The following is an 18,524-nucleotide window of genomic DNA, read 5'->3' as shown; positions in this document are numbered from 1 at the left end:
AATCAGGTGACCCCAGTGGAGAAGTGTGGCTCACTGGTTAGAGGAGGCATACCCTGAAGCAGAGGTCAGACCAGGGTTCAATTCCCGACACGGCAGGGTCCTAAGCCCAATTGTCCACGGACTCGATAATTCTCGCTTCGGTGCCCACTCTAATCACGGGTTCACACACTGCAACTCGGGGCATTGAGCTTGCTTAATCACTACGGGCCCCCCCCACCCCCGCGGCAGGATGCCTGGCTTTCACCTTGGGGATGCCCAGTATGAGTTATCTCACAGGGAAAAAGCCAGGACGGGTTCCCAAGGCAAGCGCCGAGATGCCCTAGGGTAAGTCGAGCGCTATATAAGATCACACATACATACATACCCCTTCAGCCAATGGGAACCCTAGCCCTAACACTATCCAATCATAACACTACCCCTAACATCTAGAACCAATAGGAGACCAGATCCTTGCAGCCAATCTTAACCCTAGTCCAAGCACCCAATCGGTTCAAAAACCCTGATCTCGACATCCACATAAAGGCCTTAGTCCTACCACTAGTCCCAACCCAAGTCCAAGCAGCCAATGGTATAGGTAGCCCTAGTCCCTACTTCCAATAGAAAGCCTAACCCTACTCTTAGTCCCACAACTGGTCCAACTACCAATCACACCAGAAGCACTAAATAGCTACTTCCAATTAAGGGACTAACCCTAGCCCTAGTCCCACCCTACTCCCAACAACCGAGTTGGAAGCTGCGTGCTCCTGTTCAGAATCTCCTAGGAGACAGACAGGCTCAATCCACAACTTTGGACTTCAGCAAGTAAAGGCTTCACTAACTCTAAATCTAACAATGCTGTTTGAATAAAGCTTTACTCCCCCTGCTGGCCAAAAAACGAAGTGCACAGGCCCCAGTAAATACAGTATCAACAGCTCACAGAAGCACCCTCTGATCTAGAAAATCCCTGGTGCTTGGGGGTGGGGCGGGGGGGGGGTGTAAGGGGGTGGGGGGGTCTGGCCTCACTGGCTTGTGAACACAAAATGGTGGCTGGGGGTGCACTGTTTCAGCACACAGGCCTAAGCACAGAGCAAAGGAGAAATTTGGAGGGAAAACAGATTTGTCACCAAGGAATGAGAGGGACAAACTACAGAAGTTGGACTGCAAATCCCACAATTCGACACACTAAATGAAGGCAGGGAAAACCACACATTTAAAACACAACACAGGTGATAAAAAATGCAATTACAGGCAGGCTAAAACTACAATTTTTAACTGTAACAACCACAGGCATAGACAGTAAACGCAGAAAGCGAAAATCGTTTTTTTTTTTTTGAAAATCTTTATTGATATAAAGTCATCATTGATATACATAATACTTTCGAAGGATGCAAGTAATCATCATACAGGTTTGATTAACAATATCAAATGGCATTCGGTGGTTGATAACCGTATGACGTGGGGATCATGTGTGCACTCAAATGCTCTATTCGTAATCAGATGACAAGTATCGTATTCGGCACAGTAAGTATTCCCAAATTTGTTCATGATATTACCCCCTAAGCTATTCATGAATATGATTTATGGTTACAAGTAGATGGATTGCATCAAAGTAGAGAAAGTGATTAATGGAAGAAAAAGAAACATAAAATTAACATTGTCGTCATCAAGCAATCTGAAGCAGTTGTACACCATCACTCGAAGCAGTAATTTGAAAGAGTTTGCATAGTCCGGTACCCTAACAAGAGCGAGTATTTAGCCGTCCACGGCACCCAAGTGAGGACATTCCCCCTTTCAATCCTCCTCTTCCTCAGAGTCCAGATCCTCGTTCTCCGGAAGAGGATCACAGATGTCCCCCCTGTAGCTGTTCCAAGGTGTCCATATTTTATTCCACTTCCTAGGGCTCGCCCTAAGTACATACACACCTCGTTCCACTATCATCAACATGTCCATGTTCTTGGCCCACCTTGCCGCCGTAGGCATTTCCTGAGCACCCCACCTCTGTGCAATGTCTCTTTTCGCTACTGTAATGGCCAGGGTGGCCCACAATTGCCCATATCGGTCCAGGTCATTGGGTTCCCAAATGTTTAAGAGGCATCTACGGGGTTCAGGCAAGACAGATATGTTAAGTGTCTGAGAAACTGTACGTAGAACCTGTTTTCAGAACTCCTGTACCAGCGAACATTCCCACAATGTGTGAAACAGGGTCCCTTCCTCCCCACAACCCCTGAGGCAAAATGGGTGAGGAGCTCGATGGATTTTGTGTAGTAGTGACCTCGTGTAGTAGACTCGATGCAGGATTTTAAGTTGTACAAGCCTAAATTTCATTGATATGCCCACTTCTTTCGGCGAAGCCAGTGCTTCGTTCCATTCCGTCTCGTCAACCTCCCCTATCTCTCTTACCCACCTTTCCTGAAGTGGTAGTGTGGGGTCTTTCAGATTGTTGACCAATTTCTTATACGTAAGGGAAGTGGCGCTTTGTGGCATGAACTCCGTCAGGAGTCTATCCTCCAACGGGGATGATTCAGGAAGATCAGTGCCCCGTGGAATCGCTTTGAGTAGGGCGTGGCTGATCTGAACGTATCTGAATGTCTCGGTGTGGCCCAGACCATACTGCTGTTGAAGCTGCTGCAAAGGAATCACTGAACCCTTGTGAAAATCGTTTGTTAGACTACTTTTTGTCTTGGGAAGAGACAGCACTAGTCTGTCTCCTTACCACTTCCTGGACTCTGCTCAAAGCAATCTGGGGCACACGTGGGCTAACTCACAAGATGGAGGAGAATGATTTGGGGTGCACCCAGCGAGGCCTTCAGGGGCCTGGGCAGGTGTGAGAGGAGGGCTCAGACTTGCCTGGTAGCTGAATAGCCAATGGTCTGCTGGCCTGGAGGTGGGGTCTGGGTAGCAGCTTGCTCCTGTTCAGAATCTCCTAGGAGACAGACAGGCTCAATCCACAACTTTGGACTTCAGCAGGTAAAGGCTTCACTAACTCGAAATCTAACAATACTGTTTGAACAAAGCTTTACTCCCCCTGCTGGCCAAAAAACGAAGTGCACAGGCCCCAGTAAATAGTTTCAACAGCTCACAGAAGCACCCTCTGATGTGGAAAATCCCTTTTGCTGGGGGGGGGGGGGACGCTCGGCTCACTGGCTTGTGAACACAAAATGGTGGCCCATCACCACCCCCTTTTGTACCACCATGCTGTACTCCCGACATCCTTTGTAAAAAGAGGTGAATTAAAAAAAATGTATGCTTCTAACACCAATGTTTTATTTATTTTGACATTTTTATTTTTGCTCTTGCAGTGAAACGGAGGGTGTCCCCAGCACCGCCATAAGGGAGATTTCCCTTTTGAAGGAACTCAATCATCCAAACATTGTAAAGTAAGTGCAGTGAGCATGTTGGGACCCTGGGTTGAAAGACCAGGCCCCTTTCTACTCTGCGATTGAAAGCCAGCCTAGTAGAGTCTGCACTACTAAACAGAACTTCTATTGCTTCAAACTGTTTTGTTCAAGCTTGGGTCACAGTGGGAAAGAAAGAAAGACAATCATTTCTGTGCACACTTTCATACGCAGCTAGACTTTTTGACATGATATTTACAAGTGGTAGCAGTGCTCTATAAACGTGAAAACCTGTAACTCCTATCCTAGATCTTGAGGTCCGTGGGAGGTGGTTGTAGCAGTGCTGAACTTTCAAAGATATAAACATCCCTGCTAGACTTAATCATAATCCTTATTTTGTGATTGTGTACTATGTTTCATTGTCTTACCCAATGGAGCAGTTTAATACATATGTACTTGTATTAAAGTGGGAATAAGATGAATAAGCATAATCATTTGCAAATAATTGGTGGAGGGAGACAAAAATGCCTACACTGCGTGTAGAACGTGTATACCATGGAATAAGGCTCCTGCATCAGATGTTTGCGGATTAGGATTTCTATGTTTCCGATTTTGATTCAATTGTTTTTCTGTTGCAGATATTTTATGACCTTCTGTATTTTACATGTGATAATTGTAAAGGTGATTTGATTGGTGGCCACTAAATTTCCTTTGTTTTCCACTGTCCATACCTCAGAATAACCCTTGCTTCTCTTTTTTTATTTTTTATTTTCTTGCCTTCACTGGAATGTTATGTACTGCTTAGGTTACTGGATGTCATCCACACAGAAAATAAGCTCTACCTGGTGTTTGAGTTTCTTCATCAGGACCTAAAGAAGTTCATGGACAGCTCCTCTGTCAGTGGGATCCCTTTGCCTCTCATTAAGGTACACTTTAAACGTTTTAACTTTTTTCTGAATGTTGGTTCTCGTGTAGAGGGTGTGGTGGTGCTGGTCAGTGAGCCCCTGTAAAGCTTATTGGGTTGATGCTGCTTTCATACGACTTTATCCATATGAAAGGATAATAACTCTGTTCCTAAGAGGCAATCGTGGGCTTCTTCTGAATACCATTGACTCGTACGTCTGTACATTCTGATTTTATTTATCTATTTTTATTTTTTTCCATGTCTGTATTATTTCACTGTTTTTGCCAACGTTCCAGCTAAGTTACTTTTTATCTGTAGTCAACTGCTACTGGATTCTCATTGTTCACATTGTGAGAAGTTGGCCTAATATATGATGCTCACTAGTTCTAGTGATCACCTTGTATCATGCCAAGCAACCCTTATGATGATCGGTTGTAAGTCAACCTTATAGACCAGTTATCCTAGTGGTAACTTTGACAAAGCAGTCTTAGGCTAAACTCTGAAAGGCATGTGAAGCCAGCTGTATTACCATACACAACCCCCTTGAATACCAAATGAAAGGACACCACACAGATATATATTGAAAATATATATAGATTTATTAACTACAAAACTCCCCTGGACTCTTTATGAGCACAGAAGCACAAGCGTTAAATACAAGACAGTTTAAAATACACAAAAGTTGCACAATATGGATGAGCCCTAGGGGCCACCTAAACCATATACTAAGAAAGTGGTATAAGAGATACCAATCAAAAAGGAAATAGGCCTAGGGCCTTGGGAATCGCTGGAGCTGATCGGGACTAGCAGTGACTAAGTCGGGAAAGGCCCGCGGGACTCGGGGGCAGTGTTTAAAGTGCACGCACTCACCAATGTTAAGTCTATAGTGTGTAAAAGTTGTAAAGTTACTTAGTTTGGAACCTTCTGAGTGACCTAGAAAGCTGAAACTTGAGACACAGGCCCTAGAGGTGTGTACCAGTGTGGGAACACCGGCGTTGCTGAGTTACCTCACCCACAGGAAGCGGGTGCATAGGGTCGAAGTAGTGTTGGGTTTCGTTGCGCTGGTCGATGGTGCTTGGAGCTGAAGATGCTGCAGGCGGCTCGATGTGAAGAGTTCCGGTGGATCCAGGGTTGGATCTGAAGTTGTGAAGACCTGAAAGCAGAGGGGACAATGTTCAAAGTCACTAGCCAGTGACTACCGTGGAACCAGATTGGGCGATGTTGGGTGCAAACAGGCGTTGAGGTGTAGCTTCTCTCTGCAGCCACGTGGACACCGAGGGTCGAGGACGTCCAGGAGTCGGTCACGAGCTGTCCCACGCAGGCTTCTCGCTGTTGGCGGTGTCGGCAACTTGATCGGAGCAAACAGGCCTTGGCTAATGCAAGCCACGCAGGAGTTGAAAAAGGCTTATCACTCGGACCAGCAAGGTCAGAGCGGGTGCTCCTTTTTATAGGAGCGAGGGCAAGTCTGGAGCAACCAGACCCGCAGTGTAGTTCTTCAGTTTCGTCACCAAGATGGCCGCTGACCACGTGGCTAGTGGCCGGGATGGCGCGTCGAGTGGCACAATGCAAAAGGGCCCCACGCAGATCGTGGAGATGCTGGGGGGCTGATCTTCGGTGCAAGGGCTGCTCGGTGGTGGGGGTTCTCAGTCCCCAAAGCACAACGTCGAGGGTGCCTCTGATGCTGCGCAGTCAGCTCTTCGGGGGTCTTCCAAGATGTCCGGTCCCACGTCTCTCGGTGCCTCCACGGGTCCCTTCTTTGCAAGGACTGTGAGAAGTCTGGGAGTCTGGGTCTTGTCAGGCTCAGGGCTCGGGCTCCGGCAGGAGGCGGCGGCAAAGCAGACGTCGATTCGCTGGTTGGTACCTGTATTCACAGGGTGGCCACTCCTAGGCCACAAGGGAGATGCTCTTCAGTCTTCTGTGCAGCAGAATGTCGAAGTCCAGTCGTCTTCTCAGTTTCAAGTTGATTTCAGGATGATCTGAGGTGCTATGGCACTGCTCCCACTCTTATTCCCAATCTGAGGGGTGGATCACCTTCTAGGTCCCTCCTCTGGGTGGGACCAGGAAGGGGGGCGGTTACACCCCCTTTCCTTTGTCCAGCTCCTCGCCAGCCCTGGGTCTGGGAAGTCCCAGGACCGGTTTGGACTGGCTTATGCACGGGGACACCTTGTGTGACCCGGGCATGTCTCAATCTATTCAGCCCTGTCCTACCCAATACACAAAATCCTGTCTGGGGTGGTGCTCGCACCTCCCAAGGCAGGAAACCCTTTGTCCAAGCCTCCCTCGCTGGAAGGACTCCCAGCAGCAGGAGGTCAGACTTGTGTCTGTGGTGGCAGCATCCATTTTGTGATGCTGAGGCTCTGGTTAACTTTAACCGGGGTTAAGGCTACACACATGTCGTGTCCCTCTAGAAGGGTGGAATGCTATCCCCGTCGACAGAACTGTCGAGGGGATAGTATTCCAAATCGTATGACACCTTACTCTACATGTTTTGATAAAGCCAAACCAAAGTTAGCATATAACCGCGAGGATTATAATGCACTTAAGAGTATATGGTATGGCAATATCCCGGAACAGCTAAGGGAGTGGTTCCCGACAGCTGCAGACAGGCTCAGCTCATGCTAGAGCACCATCTCACATATTTCCCAGCACTCTGCCTCCAGGATTGATGAGGCCTTCCATAGGAGTGGCTGATAGGAACATATGTGTCCAGTTAAGGTTAGATATAGGGATACTATATCTAAGTAAGAGGTGATTACACCAACTTACCCCAGCTGAGTGATCAGCCAGTTGTGTCAAATATGGAGGCCAGGCCAGGGGTGGCACAAATGCATGCTGCAGCCCCTGGTAGGCCTTGGAAACACCTATGCCCTGGGTACCCTGTTACAGGGGCTAATAAGGTGAACCAGTTCCAATTGTGTATGCACCTAAGGTACATGGAGTCCATTTTAAGGAGAGAGCAATTAGCCTGGGGCCCTGAATAGCAGGATCCCAGGCCAACTATGTCAAAAACCAGCTAAACACCAGTCAAAAAAGTTGGGGGTAACCATAGTCAGATATCCACCTTCCTACACACATTATATTGCGAGCATCTCTTTGGGAATAGTACTCTATCTACTGTGGTCTTCAATGGACACTTTCCTGGTTCTCAGAATGTTATGGTCTACATAGTTCAGACTGAGCTCTCGTAGATGTGAAATTAGTAGACTTGTCTGCTACAGCATACTGGTGTGGGCTGAATTGCTACTTATAGAGATTCAGAAACATTTTCACAATCCATGACTTAATGTGACTAGCATTACAGAGAGCCATTTGAAGCCCTTTATTTCTGCTCAGCTGTGCAGTTTGAAGTTTGCTTGATAGTAAGCATATTGTTGTTTTAGATGTTGCAGCTTATTTAAAGGCCATTTAGTGCAACTTAATCTCTACTCAATGTGTGTGGGATAATGGTCTGATCTGTAGTGAAAATACATGTACTGCTTTTTAGGTCTCGCCTCTCAATGCGCATGCGCGTTGAGCAGAGCGAGACTATAGGGCTTTAAACAGACTTTACCCAACTGGCGTTTTGTTGCTGTGCCCGTGCGCTTTCAGGTCAATGCGCAAGCGCATTGACCTAAAATGCGCGTGCACATCATCAAATTGCCGTCTGTTCCCTCAGCCACACTCCTCTCACACCTTTGAAGTGAAGCTTAGCTTCACTTCAAAGGCCCCTGCTGCTTCACACCCTCATCGCCGCTCCGCCCCCTCCCCTGCCTGCCGTGTCTCATTTCTCTTCCCCTCTCCCCACAGCAATGCCCTCCGTCTTGGTTTTTTGTGCATTTTCTAGTACAATGATTATAAATTACTTGTCCTACTGTGCCACACTTATTTTCACTGGCGGCATATTTTGGACGCTCCTACTTACCAGTTTGTGTCTGGTATATAGGCATGTAAGTAATACCTTGAACTCTTACAATGCCTTTTCGCGATGCATTGCTCGAGAGGTTTCAGTAGGGTAGCAAGTGTGCGTCAGAGCTTTAAATTCATCGTAGCAGGACAATTAAAAAAAAAATTGTTAGGAAAAATACAACGAGCACGCGTTGCAGGAGGTACATTAAATTAATCAAACCCGAGCACGGCTAGAACCACGGTACTTCGATGGATTTGATAAGCTCTCTAGACGGTTTGTAATGCTGCCAGTAGGTGGCAGAGGTTCGTAAGATTCGACACTAGAAGAGGCCAGGACGAACCTAACTTGTGTTATATGTTTTGAAGGAAATATAATTTCGAAAAACCCCGTCCAATGGACTGAATTCATTTTCGGCGTTGAAAAAGACTGCCTTTAAACCTGGGGGCCGGGATATCGAACGCACTTCTCTTCAATGGACTCGCTCATACAAAATGTATGTTAACTTATCACTAATCGTCCATCAACTTAAGCTATTTGTATGTTGAGAGTGGTTTACGGGGGGTTTCCAATGCTCCCCGCACCACTCACAAATAATTGTAATACTAACCAAATGATATAAATAACGCATTCTATTTAAAAATCAACGGATATCTTAAAAAAAGGACAAGGTATCTCGCTCTCTTCCCGCCTCCCTTCATACACATATGCCACCCCTTCACCCCTTGCCCCGGATCTATCCCCACCCGCTGTCTTTCTCCATCCTCCGTTTGCCCCTGGGATTCCTCACCAGGATTCTGCCTATCCCACCACCACTGCTCCTTCAGCAGCGTTTCAGCAGCGTCCGTTACATTTCATATTGTTTGTTTCTATTCCTTTTTTAACTGCACAGCGTTTTTAATATTTGCGAACAGAAGTGTCTTGGTTGTTAGTACGTTCATCAGAAGGCTATACTTTTGTCTTTAAAGATGGCTACTTCGCTGATGTCTGACTTTACTTTCTGCTTTATGTAAACGTGCCATTATGCATTGAGCATTTTTGTATTGCCATTGTGCAAGCTCATACCAATGTATTTTATTTTTATTTTATTCATCACACACCCTCACATCCTCTCACCGTCACACCCTCACCCACCCTCACCCCCACACCCTCACTCACCCCCTCACTCACCCCCTCATCCTCACCCCCCCTCACAACCCTCTCACCCTCACTCAGCCTCACCCCCTCACACACCCTCACCCCCTCACTCACCCTCACACACTCACACACCCTCACACCCTCACACCCACTCACCCTCACCCTCACACCCTCACACCCTCACCCTCACACCCCCTCACCCCACTCAGTGCTACAACACATGTGTGTGTAGGTGCAAATGCAATGTTCTTGGATTTTCGTCACAATAAAATACACTGAACATAATCTTCACAAAATTTATTTACAAACGTTTAACTATTGCCATTATAAATTACAATAACTTTTATTTAAGTATTAATTATTTACAAAATTAAAAGCCATTGTTATTTGTAATATCAATACATCTAAGTCACGTAAATACAACATACATTGCATTACAAATGCTATAGGTGTCGCATTTGCGAAAGTTAAAACTATTGACTTTGTAACTGACAAAGCTATTAATTTTGCTATTTTCAAAACCAACACATAAATTAAAAAAGTGTCATTTACAATACCAATCGCTCAAACTTTCCTAATGCGAGACCTATTGCATTTCCAATGCTTGTTAATATTTGTTTTTAATCAACTTATTTCATTGAGGCTTTACATCGTTTTAAAAATTGAACATTTCAATTACAAACAATTATGTCTTCTTTATCTTACGTATTCGCCTAATGTAGTGCCTGGTCCTTTGTTTCTTTAAACCAGTACCAGGTTTGATTATTGAATCTTCCTCCTTTGGTACTTTACATTGGTGCTTGTATGTTTTTGATCTGGCCAGTTTGGCCCTCCATGGCATTCCCTCATTTGAATCCCCTCTCCTTTCTTATCTACCATGTCTGGTTATACCAGTCTGTCCTGTTTTTGCCAGGCCCCCCATGTCTTAATTTTTTACTAATACATGTTCTCTGTTAGATTTTAAATGAACTATCGAGCTACAAATACTTGAGGCTAAAAGTAATCTGTGTGAAAGTTGTGCATGTCTGCTTTCTCTCTAGTCTTAGTACATACTTTTTCGAACTCTTTCGTTTAAAGAATGAAACCCTTCTGTTGCCCATAGACTGGCATATTTCTTCATATGACCACCTCCATACACTAGTCAATGGCTCTGCCAGTATATTCTACATCCCTTCATGAAGGGGAGCTCTTTCTGACCCTTTGTGTTAGTGTTTTGATAGTGAGGTGTCCTAAAGGAGAACCAGAGGAGGATAAAGGTAAAAATAAAACTACCTACTGGTTGATGATTGACTTTATTCTTGTTACCTGTGTTGTCGGATTACATAGACAACTACAGAGGAATAATTCATGCCCGTTTGACGTCTGCATGTTTAATTTTCCCCTCAAGTATTTGTAGTTAGATAGACCTAGTATACTCTCTTAGGTATTTTCTAAAGTTAACATGCTTTCTCCTAGTTTATAATTAAGGCTCCCTGTTTTCAGCTTTTATGGATTTTTACAGATAAATACAGACTGAAAACAATATGTTTTCTGTCTTTATTTTTAAAAGTGGATAAATACAGAAAATTGTGCTTCTTTTAAGTGACACTCTGTGCGGTCTTTTATGAATTATCGTCCAGCAGCTGAGCAGATGAACAGCATGGGAAATTTAAAAAACAGGTTGAAATTTCTTTAAATAACGGCATATGTCAACATACATTTAAAGTATAATGCTAGTATTTACTAGTGGATATATTGTTATGTAATATTTGACATCTTAACTAGCTAAAAGGCAACAGACATCAAGGTATGAGTACGTGTATCAGTTAAATAGATATGGAAATGTACAAATTTACAACTTCATTTATAGGCAAAATAATAAATGGCTAAATACAGATAAAATGGTCAAACAAATATGGATAAATACATACGGAAATAGCCAAAAAATAAATACCATAAAACCGGGAACCCTATTTATGATGAGGTTTTAATTGAACAAGCAAGGATCTGGATCTCAGGGAGAACACAGTTTGTATGTCAGTGCCTCTGCTCGGTCTCCTTCTGCCCCCTAATGCTTTCTCCCACATTTAGGGTAACTAATTCCTTTTGAGTGTTTATCAGTACATGATATATCTAGGAGATTGATGTATATATTTTCGTTTTTTGTGGGCTAGTGAGTGAATAGTTTCAATGTTTATATGCATGTCTAAATTTGCGACCTGTCACCTAGGCTTTAGGTCTGCAGCTGCTATTAGGGTTTGATGTCTACATCTGCTCTGATTTCTTCTAGCTTCAGTAGGCCTATGTGGTTCCTTATTTTGAACCCTAACCGTTTATTCACTACAGGTGACCTCAATCCGACCCAAAGTTGGCGTTGTATGTGTCACTTCCATTCCTTTTTTGGTCTTAAACCCTGTTTTTTTTTTATCAGACTGCACACGACTAGGATCTCGCTGCAGCTCCCCGACTGCCTCTGGATTCACTCCGCGGCTCTAAACTCCCATTCCAAGGTACCCGCCCCGGGACCCCTGGCAGTGGATCGGGGCTCCGACCCCGCCCACATTCTGCCTTGTCACCCCTCCAGGAGCCACACACAGGACTCCTTCCCTGCGCCTTGTCTCCGCTCACCACGGTTGTCGATTCCAGTCTACGTTAACCTCCTTGTACAGCACCTGACCCATGAGTCCGCGAGACTCCAGCACACTCCCTCATCACCTTAAAATGGCAAACCGGTCCTGATGATGATCCTGACTTGATAGGATCGAAACGCCGTCGACCGATCATACAGCTCAACTCACGGCGCACTCTCAACCTTGGTTCACAAACAGTTATACGTCTTCCAATCATTGAAGATGAACCATTGTTTTTGTATATAATATTTCTCCTCACCTTGTCACTTTGCGTCCTTCGCTGTGTTTCCACTTGTCACTTGCGCTGTCACTCTTTGCTTCACAAGCACTAAGTGTACAAAGTTCTCTTGGGTTGCGTATTATGCCCACAGTGCTGTTATAACTGTCCTGTATAAAGTGTGAATTTATTACATGATGCCATGAGCACTTTTGAAAAAATACTGGAAGTCTCTCCTTTCTTTGCTACCTTGTAATGTCGTGTACATAACTGTGTTTCTGCCTTCCTCGTTAAATCCGGTTGAGACATTGTTTAAAACGTACAGAAGTCTGCAGCATGCTGAAAAGTTATAATAAAGGAGTGTCAGAAGCATTTTTGTTACCTTAGGTATGACCAAAAAAGCATTATGTACAACTGAACGACCATATTAAACTAGTATTTATATCGGGGCAACAACGGTGTTTAACTGTTGTCCCACAGCTGACATGAGCTCCAGTTGCTCAATTTAACTTTGCTATTTAAAGGGCAGCGCTCATGTCTTTTACAATAAATGTCATCTTAGTGGCTCATGAGCTGGGATAATGTCAGAAATGTTGTTTGAAAACAACCAACATGTAGCTCCCACTGTGTGTCCATGGGCTCGCCTCCCCACATGAAACATGGGGGCTTTTCATCGGAAGCCGCGAATACTATTGATTGTCATGTACAAACGAACATCACTTAGTTGAATGCCTATAACTTCGTTGAATGCCTATAAACATTTAATGAAGGTGGCAATAGGGAAAGTAAATACATCTTTATTGTAAATAAAGAGTGGACTTGCGATGTGACAAACATATGCGCCTAACCTGACTACTGAACCATGTAATCAATTCGAAAGAGACGAGACTCGCTTTGTTTTGGACTGATGAACAAATAGTTTAAGTGCACCCCAAGAATGTAAATGGCCAGCTTTTGAAAGTGGTGGGGCGTAAAAGTTTAGGGGGGAGTGTTGTGCCGCGAGTCCGGCTGTCATATGGGGAGTTCGGAGGGGTTCTGACCACAGGAGCAGTTGGAAGGGGAAAAAGTGCAAGCATTGACCGGGAGTTGTGTGTGTGTGTGTGTGTGTGTGCGCGCGCGCGCGCATGCAGTGAAAGGCGAAGGAAAGACAACAAGCTCTCAGCATTGCGTGGTGGGGGAGCTGCGCCATATTTTCAAAATGCTTACTGACGCCAAAGTGTAACCTAAGCTTCTCCAAATGTAAACGACGGTTGCACGCAACGTTCGGAGAGAAACGCTGTGAAACACACATACGGTGGCCGGCCGAAATGTACGCCAGATAATGGGCATAAAAGCGGACTACAGGAGCAACGTGAACACAATCTTGGAAAAGACTACAACAGTCACTGGTCACTAGCACGATACATCGAACCTCTTTAAGCAAACACGATAATGCAAAAACTGTACTGGAACAACAGAAAGAAAGATAAAACAAGCATTTACAATGCAATGGTCTCGGCATTTTTAAAGTTGGAGCTATTGGCATTGCTCATGACATTATTATTTTTTTTAACACCTTCAATGCTATGGGAATTCCCCGGCTGCGCTGACTTTGGCCCATTTCCATTAGTTCATGACGAGCTCAGCTCGTCATGAGTGTAGCAGCAGGCTACTGCATGACGAGCTGGGCTCGTCATGAGCGTGGAAGGAGTTAAAAACATAAATAAATTGCATTGTCATTTACAATGCCCATAGCAGGGCAGGAGAGCAAGCACAAGCAACGAGGGGGGCAAGACAGCAAGCACACGCAACGGGGGTGGGGCAGGGCAGCAAGCACGAGCAACGTGGGGGAGCAGGACAGCAAGGACGAGCAACGGGTGGCAGGGGAGCAAGCACGAGCAACAAGGGGGGGTAGGGGAGCAAGCACGAGCAACGAGGGGGGGTAGGGGAGCAAGCACAAGCAACGAGGGGGGGAGGACAGCAAGCATGAGCAACGAGGGGGGCAGGACAGAGAGCACAAGCAACGGGGGACGGGAGCAAGCACAGGCAACGAGGGGAGAGGACAGCAAGCATGAGCAACGAGGGGGGGAGACAGCAAGCACAAGCAACATGGGGGCAGGACAGCAAGGGGGGCAGGACAGCGTGCACAAGCAGTGGGGGGCAGGGGAGCAAGCACAAGCAACAAGGGGGGGAAGGGCAGCAAGCACGAGCAACGTGGGGCAGGACAGCAAGGGGGGCAGGACAGCGAGCACAAGCAACGGGGGCAGGGGAGCTAGCACAAGCAACAAGGGGGGACAGCAAGCACGAGCAACGGGGGCAGGGGAGCAAGCACAAGCAACGGCAGGACAGCAAGGGGGGCAGGACAGCAAGCACAAGCAACGAGGGCAGGAGAGCAAGCACGAGCAACAAGGGGGGCTGGACAGCAAGGGGGCATGACAGCGAGCACAAGCAACGGGGTGCAGGGAGCAAGCACGACTAACGGGGGAGGGTGGAGGACAGCAAAGGGGGCAGGACAGCGAGCACAAGCAACGGGGGGCAGGGGAGCAAGCACAAGCAACGAGGTGGGGGACAGCAGGCACGAGCAGCGAGGGGGGGCACAAGAGCAAGCACAAGCAACGAGGGGGGGGAGGATAGCAAGCACGAGTAACGAGGGGGGGCTGGACAGCAAGGGGGGCAGGACAGCGAGCACAAGCAACGGGGTGCAGGGAGCAGCACAAGCAACGAGGGGGGAGGACAGCAAGCACGACGAACGAGGGAGGGGGGAGGACAGCAAGGGGGCAGGACAACGAGCACAAGTAACGGGGGCAGGGGAGCAAGCACAAGCCATGAGGGGGGCAGGACAGCAAACACGAGCAACGAGGGGGGCAGGACAGCGAGCACAAGCAACGGGGGCAGGGGAGCAAGCACGAGCAACAGGGGGCAGGGGAGCAAGCACAAGCAACGAGGTGGGGGACAGCAGGCACGAGCAACGAGGAGGGGCAGAAGAGCAAGCACAGGCAACAAGGGTGGGGGATAGCAAGCACGAGCAACGAGGGGGGGCTGGACAGCAAGGGGGCAGGACAGCGAGCACAAGCAACAGGGTGCAGGGAGCAAGCACAAGCAACAAGGGGGGGGGACAGCAAGCACGAGCAACGAGGGGTGGGGAGGACAGCGAGCACAAGCAACGGGGTGCAGGGAGCAAGCACAAGCAACGAGGGGGGAGGACAGCAAGCACGACGAATGAGGGAGGGGGGAGGACAGCAAGGGGGGCAGGACAGCGAGCACAAGCAACGGGGGGCAGGGGAGCAAGCGCAAGCAACGGGGGCGAGGACAGCAAGCACAAGTAATGAGGATATGGCAGAAGAGCAAGCACAAGCAACGGGGGGAGGAGGACAGCAAGCACTAGCAACTAGGGGGGCAGGACAGCGAGCACAAGCAACGGGGGGACAGGGGAGCAAGCGCAAGCAACAAGGGGGGAGGACAGCAAGCACGAGCAACGAGGGGGGGCATGATAGCATGGAGGGGCAGGACAGCAAGGAGGGGCAGGACAGCAAGCACAAGGAATTGGGAGCAGGGGAGCAAGCGCAAGCAACGAGGGGTGAGCAGGGGAGCAAGCGCAAGCAACGAGGGGGGAGGACGGCAAGCACGAGCAACGAGGGGGGGCATGATAGCATGGAGGGGCAGGACAGCAAGTGGGGGCAGGACAGCGAGCACAAGCAACGGGGGCAGGGGAGCAAGCGCAAGCAACAAGGGGCAGAGGACAGCAAGCACGAGTAACGAGGGGGGGCAGGACAGCAAGGGGGGACTGAACCACAAGAACAAGCAACGGGGGACAGGGAAGCAAGCACAAGCAACGAGGGGGGGCAGCAAGCACAAGCAACGAGGAGGGTCAGGACAGCAAGCACAAGCAACGGGGGACAGGGGAGCAGGCACAAGCAACGGCAGAACAGCAAGGGGGGGGCAGGGGGAGCAAGCACAAGCAATGAGGGGGGAGGAAACCAAGCACGAGCAACGAGGGGGGCAGAAGAGCAAGCACAACCAACAAGGGGGGGGGGCAGAAGAGCGAGCACTAAACAAATGGGCACGCGGTGGAGGGAGAGCTTACCTGCGTCATCCAAGCTGCGGGCCGCTACCAGGAGAGACTCAGAGCCGGCTCGGGTCCTGCAGGGCAGAGGGACTCGTGCTGCACTCGCTGCTCTTTACTGCCCTCAACGCAAGGCCAAACAAGTATGCCGTTGACCCCAAAACAGAATGATGGTTTACCACTACCCGCTGTGCAGCCAGAAGTATGAAATCAACATCCACTCAAACAGAAATCTGTTCAACCTCCTGGCTCACTCGGCTTATCATGTTCTCCTGCGGACCCCGGTAGGTAGCGGGGGAAGCTATAGCCCACTGAAGCGCCTCTCAAACCCGGTTTCCACCAACCTCAATCCGCAAAAGACATGGCAATGACGTCATAGAGGCGCTCCCCCCGCCGAGGAACATAGAGATGGCCAGCGGGACGAGAAAAGAGGTGTAGCACGGAAGAGCGATCAGACGGCCGTGCAAGGCCAAACCAGTATGCCCTTAAACCCAAAACAGAATGATGGTCTTGCTTTCATTAAGTCGATGTTATTAAAGGCAAGTCTAGAACAGAATGAACTGGCTGCCAGCCCCGAGGCTAAAATACTTGAACAATATCCGTCCAAGTACAAAAGGGTTACCCAACACAACCACGTTTCTCCGAGGCAAGGCAGAAATGCCTCGGAGAAACCACTGCCGTTTTTGTGATTGGGGGGGCGTGTTTTCGGTCTCTCCTCTTCCCATTGGCTGTAAGGTAAAATTCCAGCCAATTGGAAGAGGAGAGAAGGAAAACAAGAAAGAAGCTAAAAAAAAAACTCCCCCCGAATCGGGAAAAGACGGGGCTTAAAGGGAGTGACGCCCCCTCTCCTCCAATGGCTGGCCAGCATTTACGAGGCCAGCCAATGGAGAAGAGGGGCGGGTTTAAGCCCCCATACTGGTAAACATTAAATCTCCGGACCGAATTGCGCAAGCGCAGCCAACGGCCCTCGACATAAAAAAATGAGGTAAGGAGAGAGAGCTGGATGAAGAAAAGACCATAAAAACAAAAAAAGGCTCACGAGAGCGAGGCCAGCAAGTTCGGAAGCGCATTCCTTTGAAGACTGATTGGGGGCGGGGGAGCGGCTTCCTGATGCAGAGGCTCAGACAAATGGTGGTGTGCGAGCGGCTTCCTTTCAAGTCTGATGGGGGCGGGGAGTAAATGGCAAGTGCGCGCCCGGCGCACTTGCACTGGCCATAATCCGCATTCCAAAGTCCTCTTGGTAGGATTTTCTGGTGCTCCTCTATATCCCTCGCATAGCGATTGCTTAACGCAATAGCTAGGCGAGACCTAAAAAGTATTAAAAATGTCTTGAGGTTTTTTTTTGTCCTTCCAATGGTTTGTTGCTTGTGTTTTTTTTATTTTTTTATGTGGGGCGGCATAAATAACAGGAGGGTGATGGTTAGTGAGTGAGTGAGTCGGTGAGAGAGAGTGAGTAATGTACATGGTGTTTGATCCAATTCTTTATTCATTCTTATTACTTCATTTAGTGCTTCATCTAATTGCTAATTCTTCCTCTCAGAGTTACCTCTGTCAGCTGCTACAGGGGCTGGCATTCTGCCACTCACACCGGGTCCTGCATCGGGATCTTAAACCGCAAAACCTACTCATTAATGCTGAGGGAGCTATCAAGCTTGCTGACTTTGGCCTGGCAAGAGCTTTCGGGGTGCCAGTGCGGACCTATACGCATGAGGTGAGTGAGGGATATGTTGGTTAAATTGGTGTGTTTAAATCAATGAATGATGTTAAAGTACATCTCAAAACCAAGGCAGGCAATGTTAAACATATTAAATTCTAGAATATTTGTTGTTGACGATTGTTTGAGATGCAAGACAGAGTAGTGAGAACTGTTTCTTTTCTCCGCACTGTAGGGCCCCTTTAATATTTCTTTTTAGTGAAATTTAGCCAGAACTCCGTTCTAGTATGTGCCATAATCATTGTTTTGTATCCCCTATAGGTCGTTACTCTGTGGTACAGAGCCCCAGAAATTTTGCTGGGTTGCAAATATTACTCCACAGCGGTTGATATTTGGAGCTTAGGCTGCATCTTTGCCGAGATGGTAAGAAGTTGTTCCCTATAAATGGTATAGTGTACTTTTTACTGTTTGGTAACCCATGAGGAGAGGAACGGACGGCCTCTTTACTGACCTGTTGCATATATGTTGCCATAAAGCTATCCAAACCTGGGGTGTCTGTTTAAATACCTGTCCTTGAACTACTATTTGTGTGATTTTCTTTACACCTCCTGCCTAGTTTTTATTTTTTATTAGTTCAGTATTTTGCCTAATTGTTTGCATTTAAGTATTTTGCGGCAAGTCGAGATATTTACTGCAGAGACTTGATTCGTGTTGTTTTTGGCCCCCATGCAAGTTTTTTTTCATATGTGTGAAGCACGATAGAG

At 47.5% G+C, this 18,524-nt stretch overlaps 1 protein-coding gene across 1 annotated transcript in view; it reads left to right on the top strand.

The window, feature by feature from the left end:
* Window positions 1-18,524, top strand: part of CDK2 (cyclin dependent kinase 2) — a 181,770-nt gene that overhangs the window by 16,049 nt on the left and 147,197 nt on the right. The window contains exons 2-5 of the mRNA XM_086963915.1: window positions 3,279-3,356; window positions 4,120-4,240; window positions 17,647-17,817; window positions 18,082-18,183. Coding sequence (XP_086820041.1) covers window positions 3,279-3,356; window positions 4,120-4,240; window positions 17,647-17,817; window positions 18,082-18,183 — 472 coding nt within the window. The remainder of the gene's footprint in view (window positions 1-3,278; window positions 3,357-4,119; window positions 4,241-17,646; window positions 17,818-18,081; window positions 18,184-18,524) is intronic.

Source organism: Lissotriton vulgaris, chromosome 1_1, assembly GCF_964263255.1.
Source record: "Lissotriton vulgaris chromosome 1_1, aLisVul1.2, whole genome shotgun sequence".
Taxonomy (NCBI): Eukaryota; Metazoa; Chordata; class Amphibia; order Caudata; family Salamandridae; genus Lissotriton; species Lissotriton vulgaris.
Note: the sequence above shows the minus strand (reverse complement) of the source record. Positions and strands in the feature narration are given on the sequence as shown.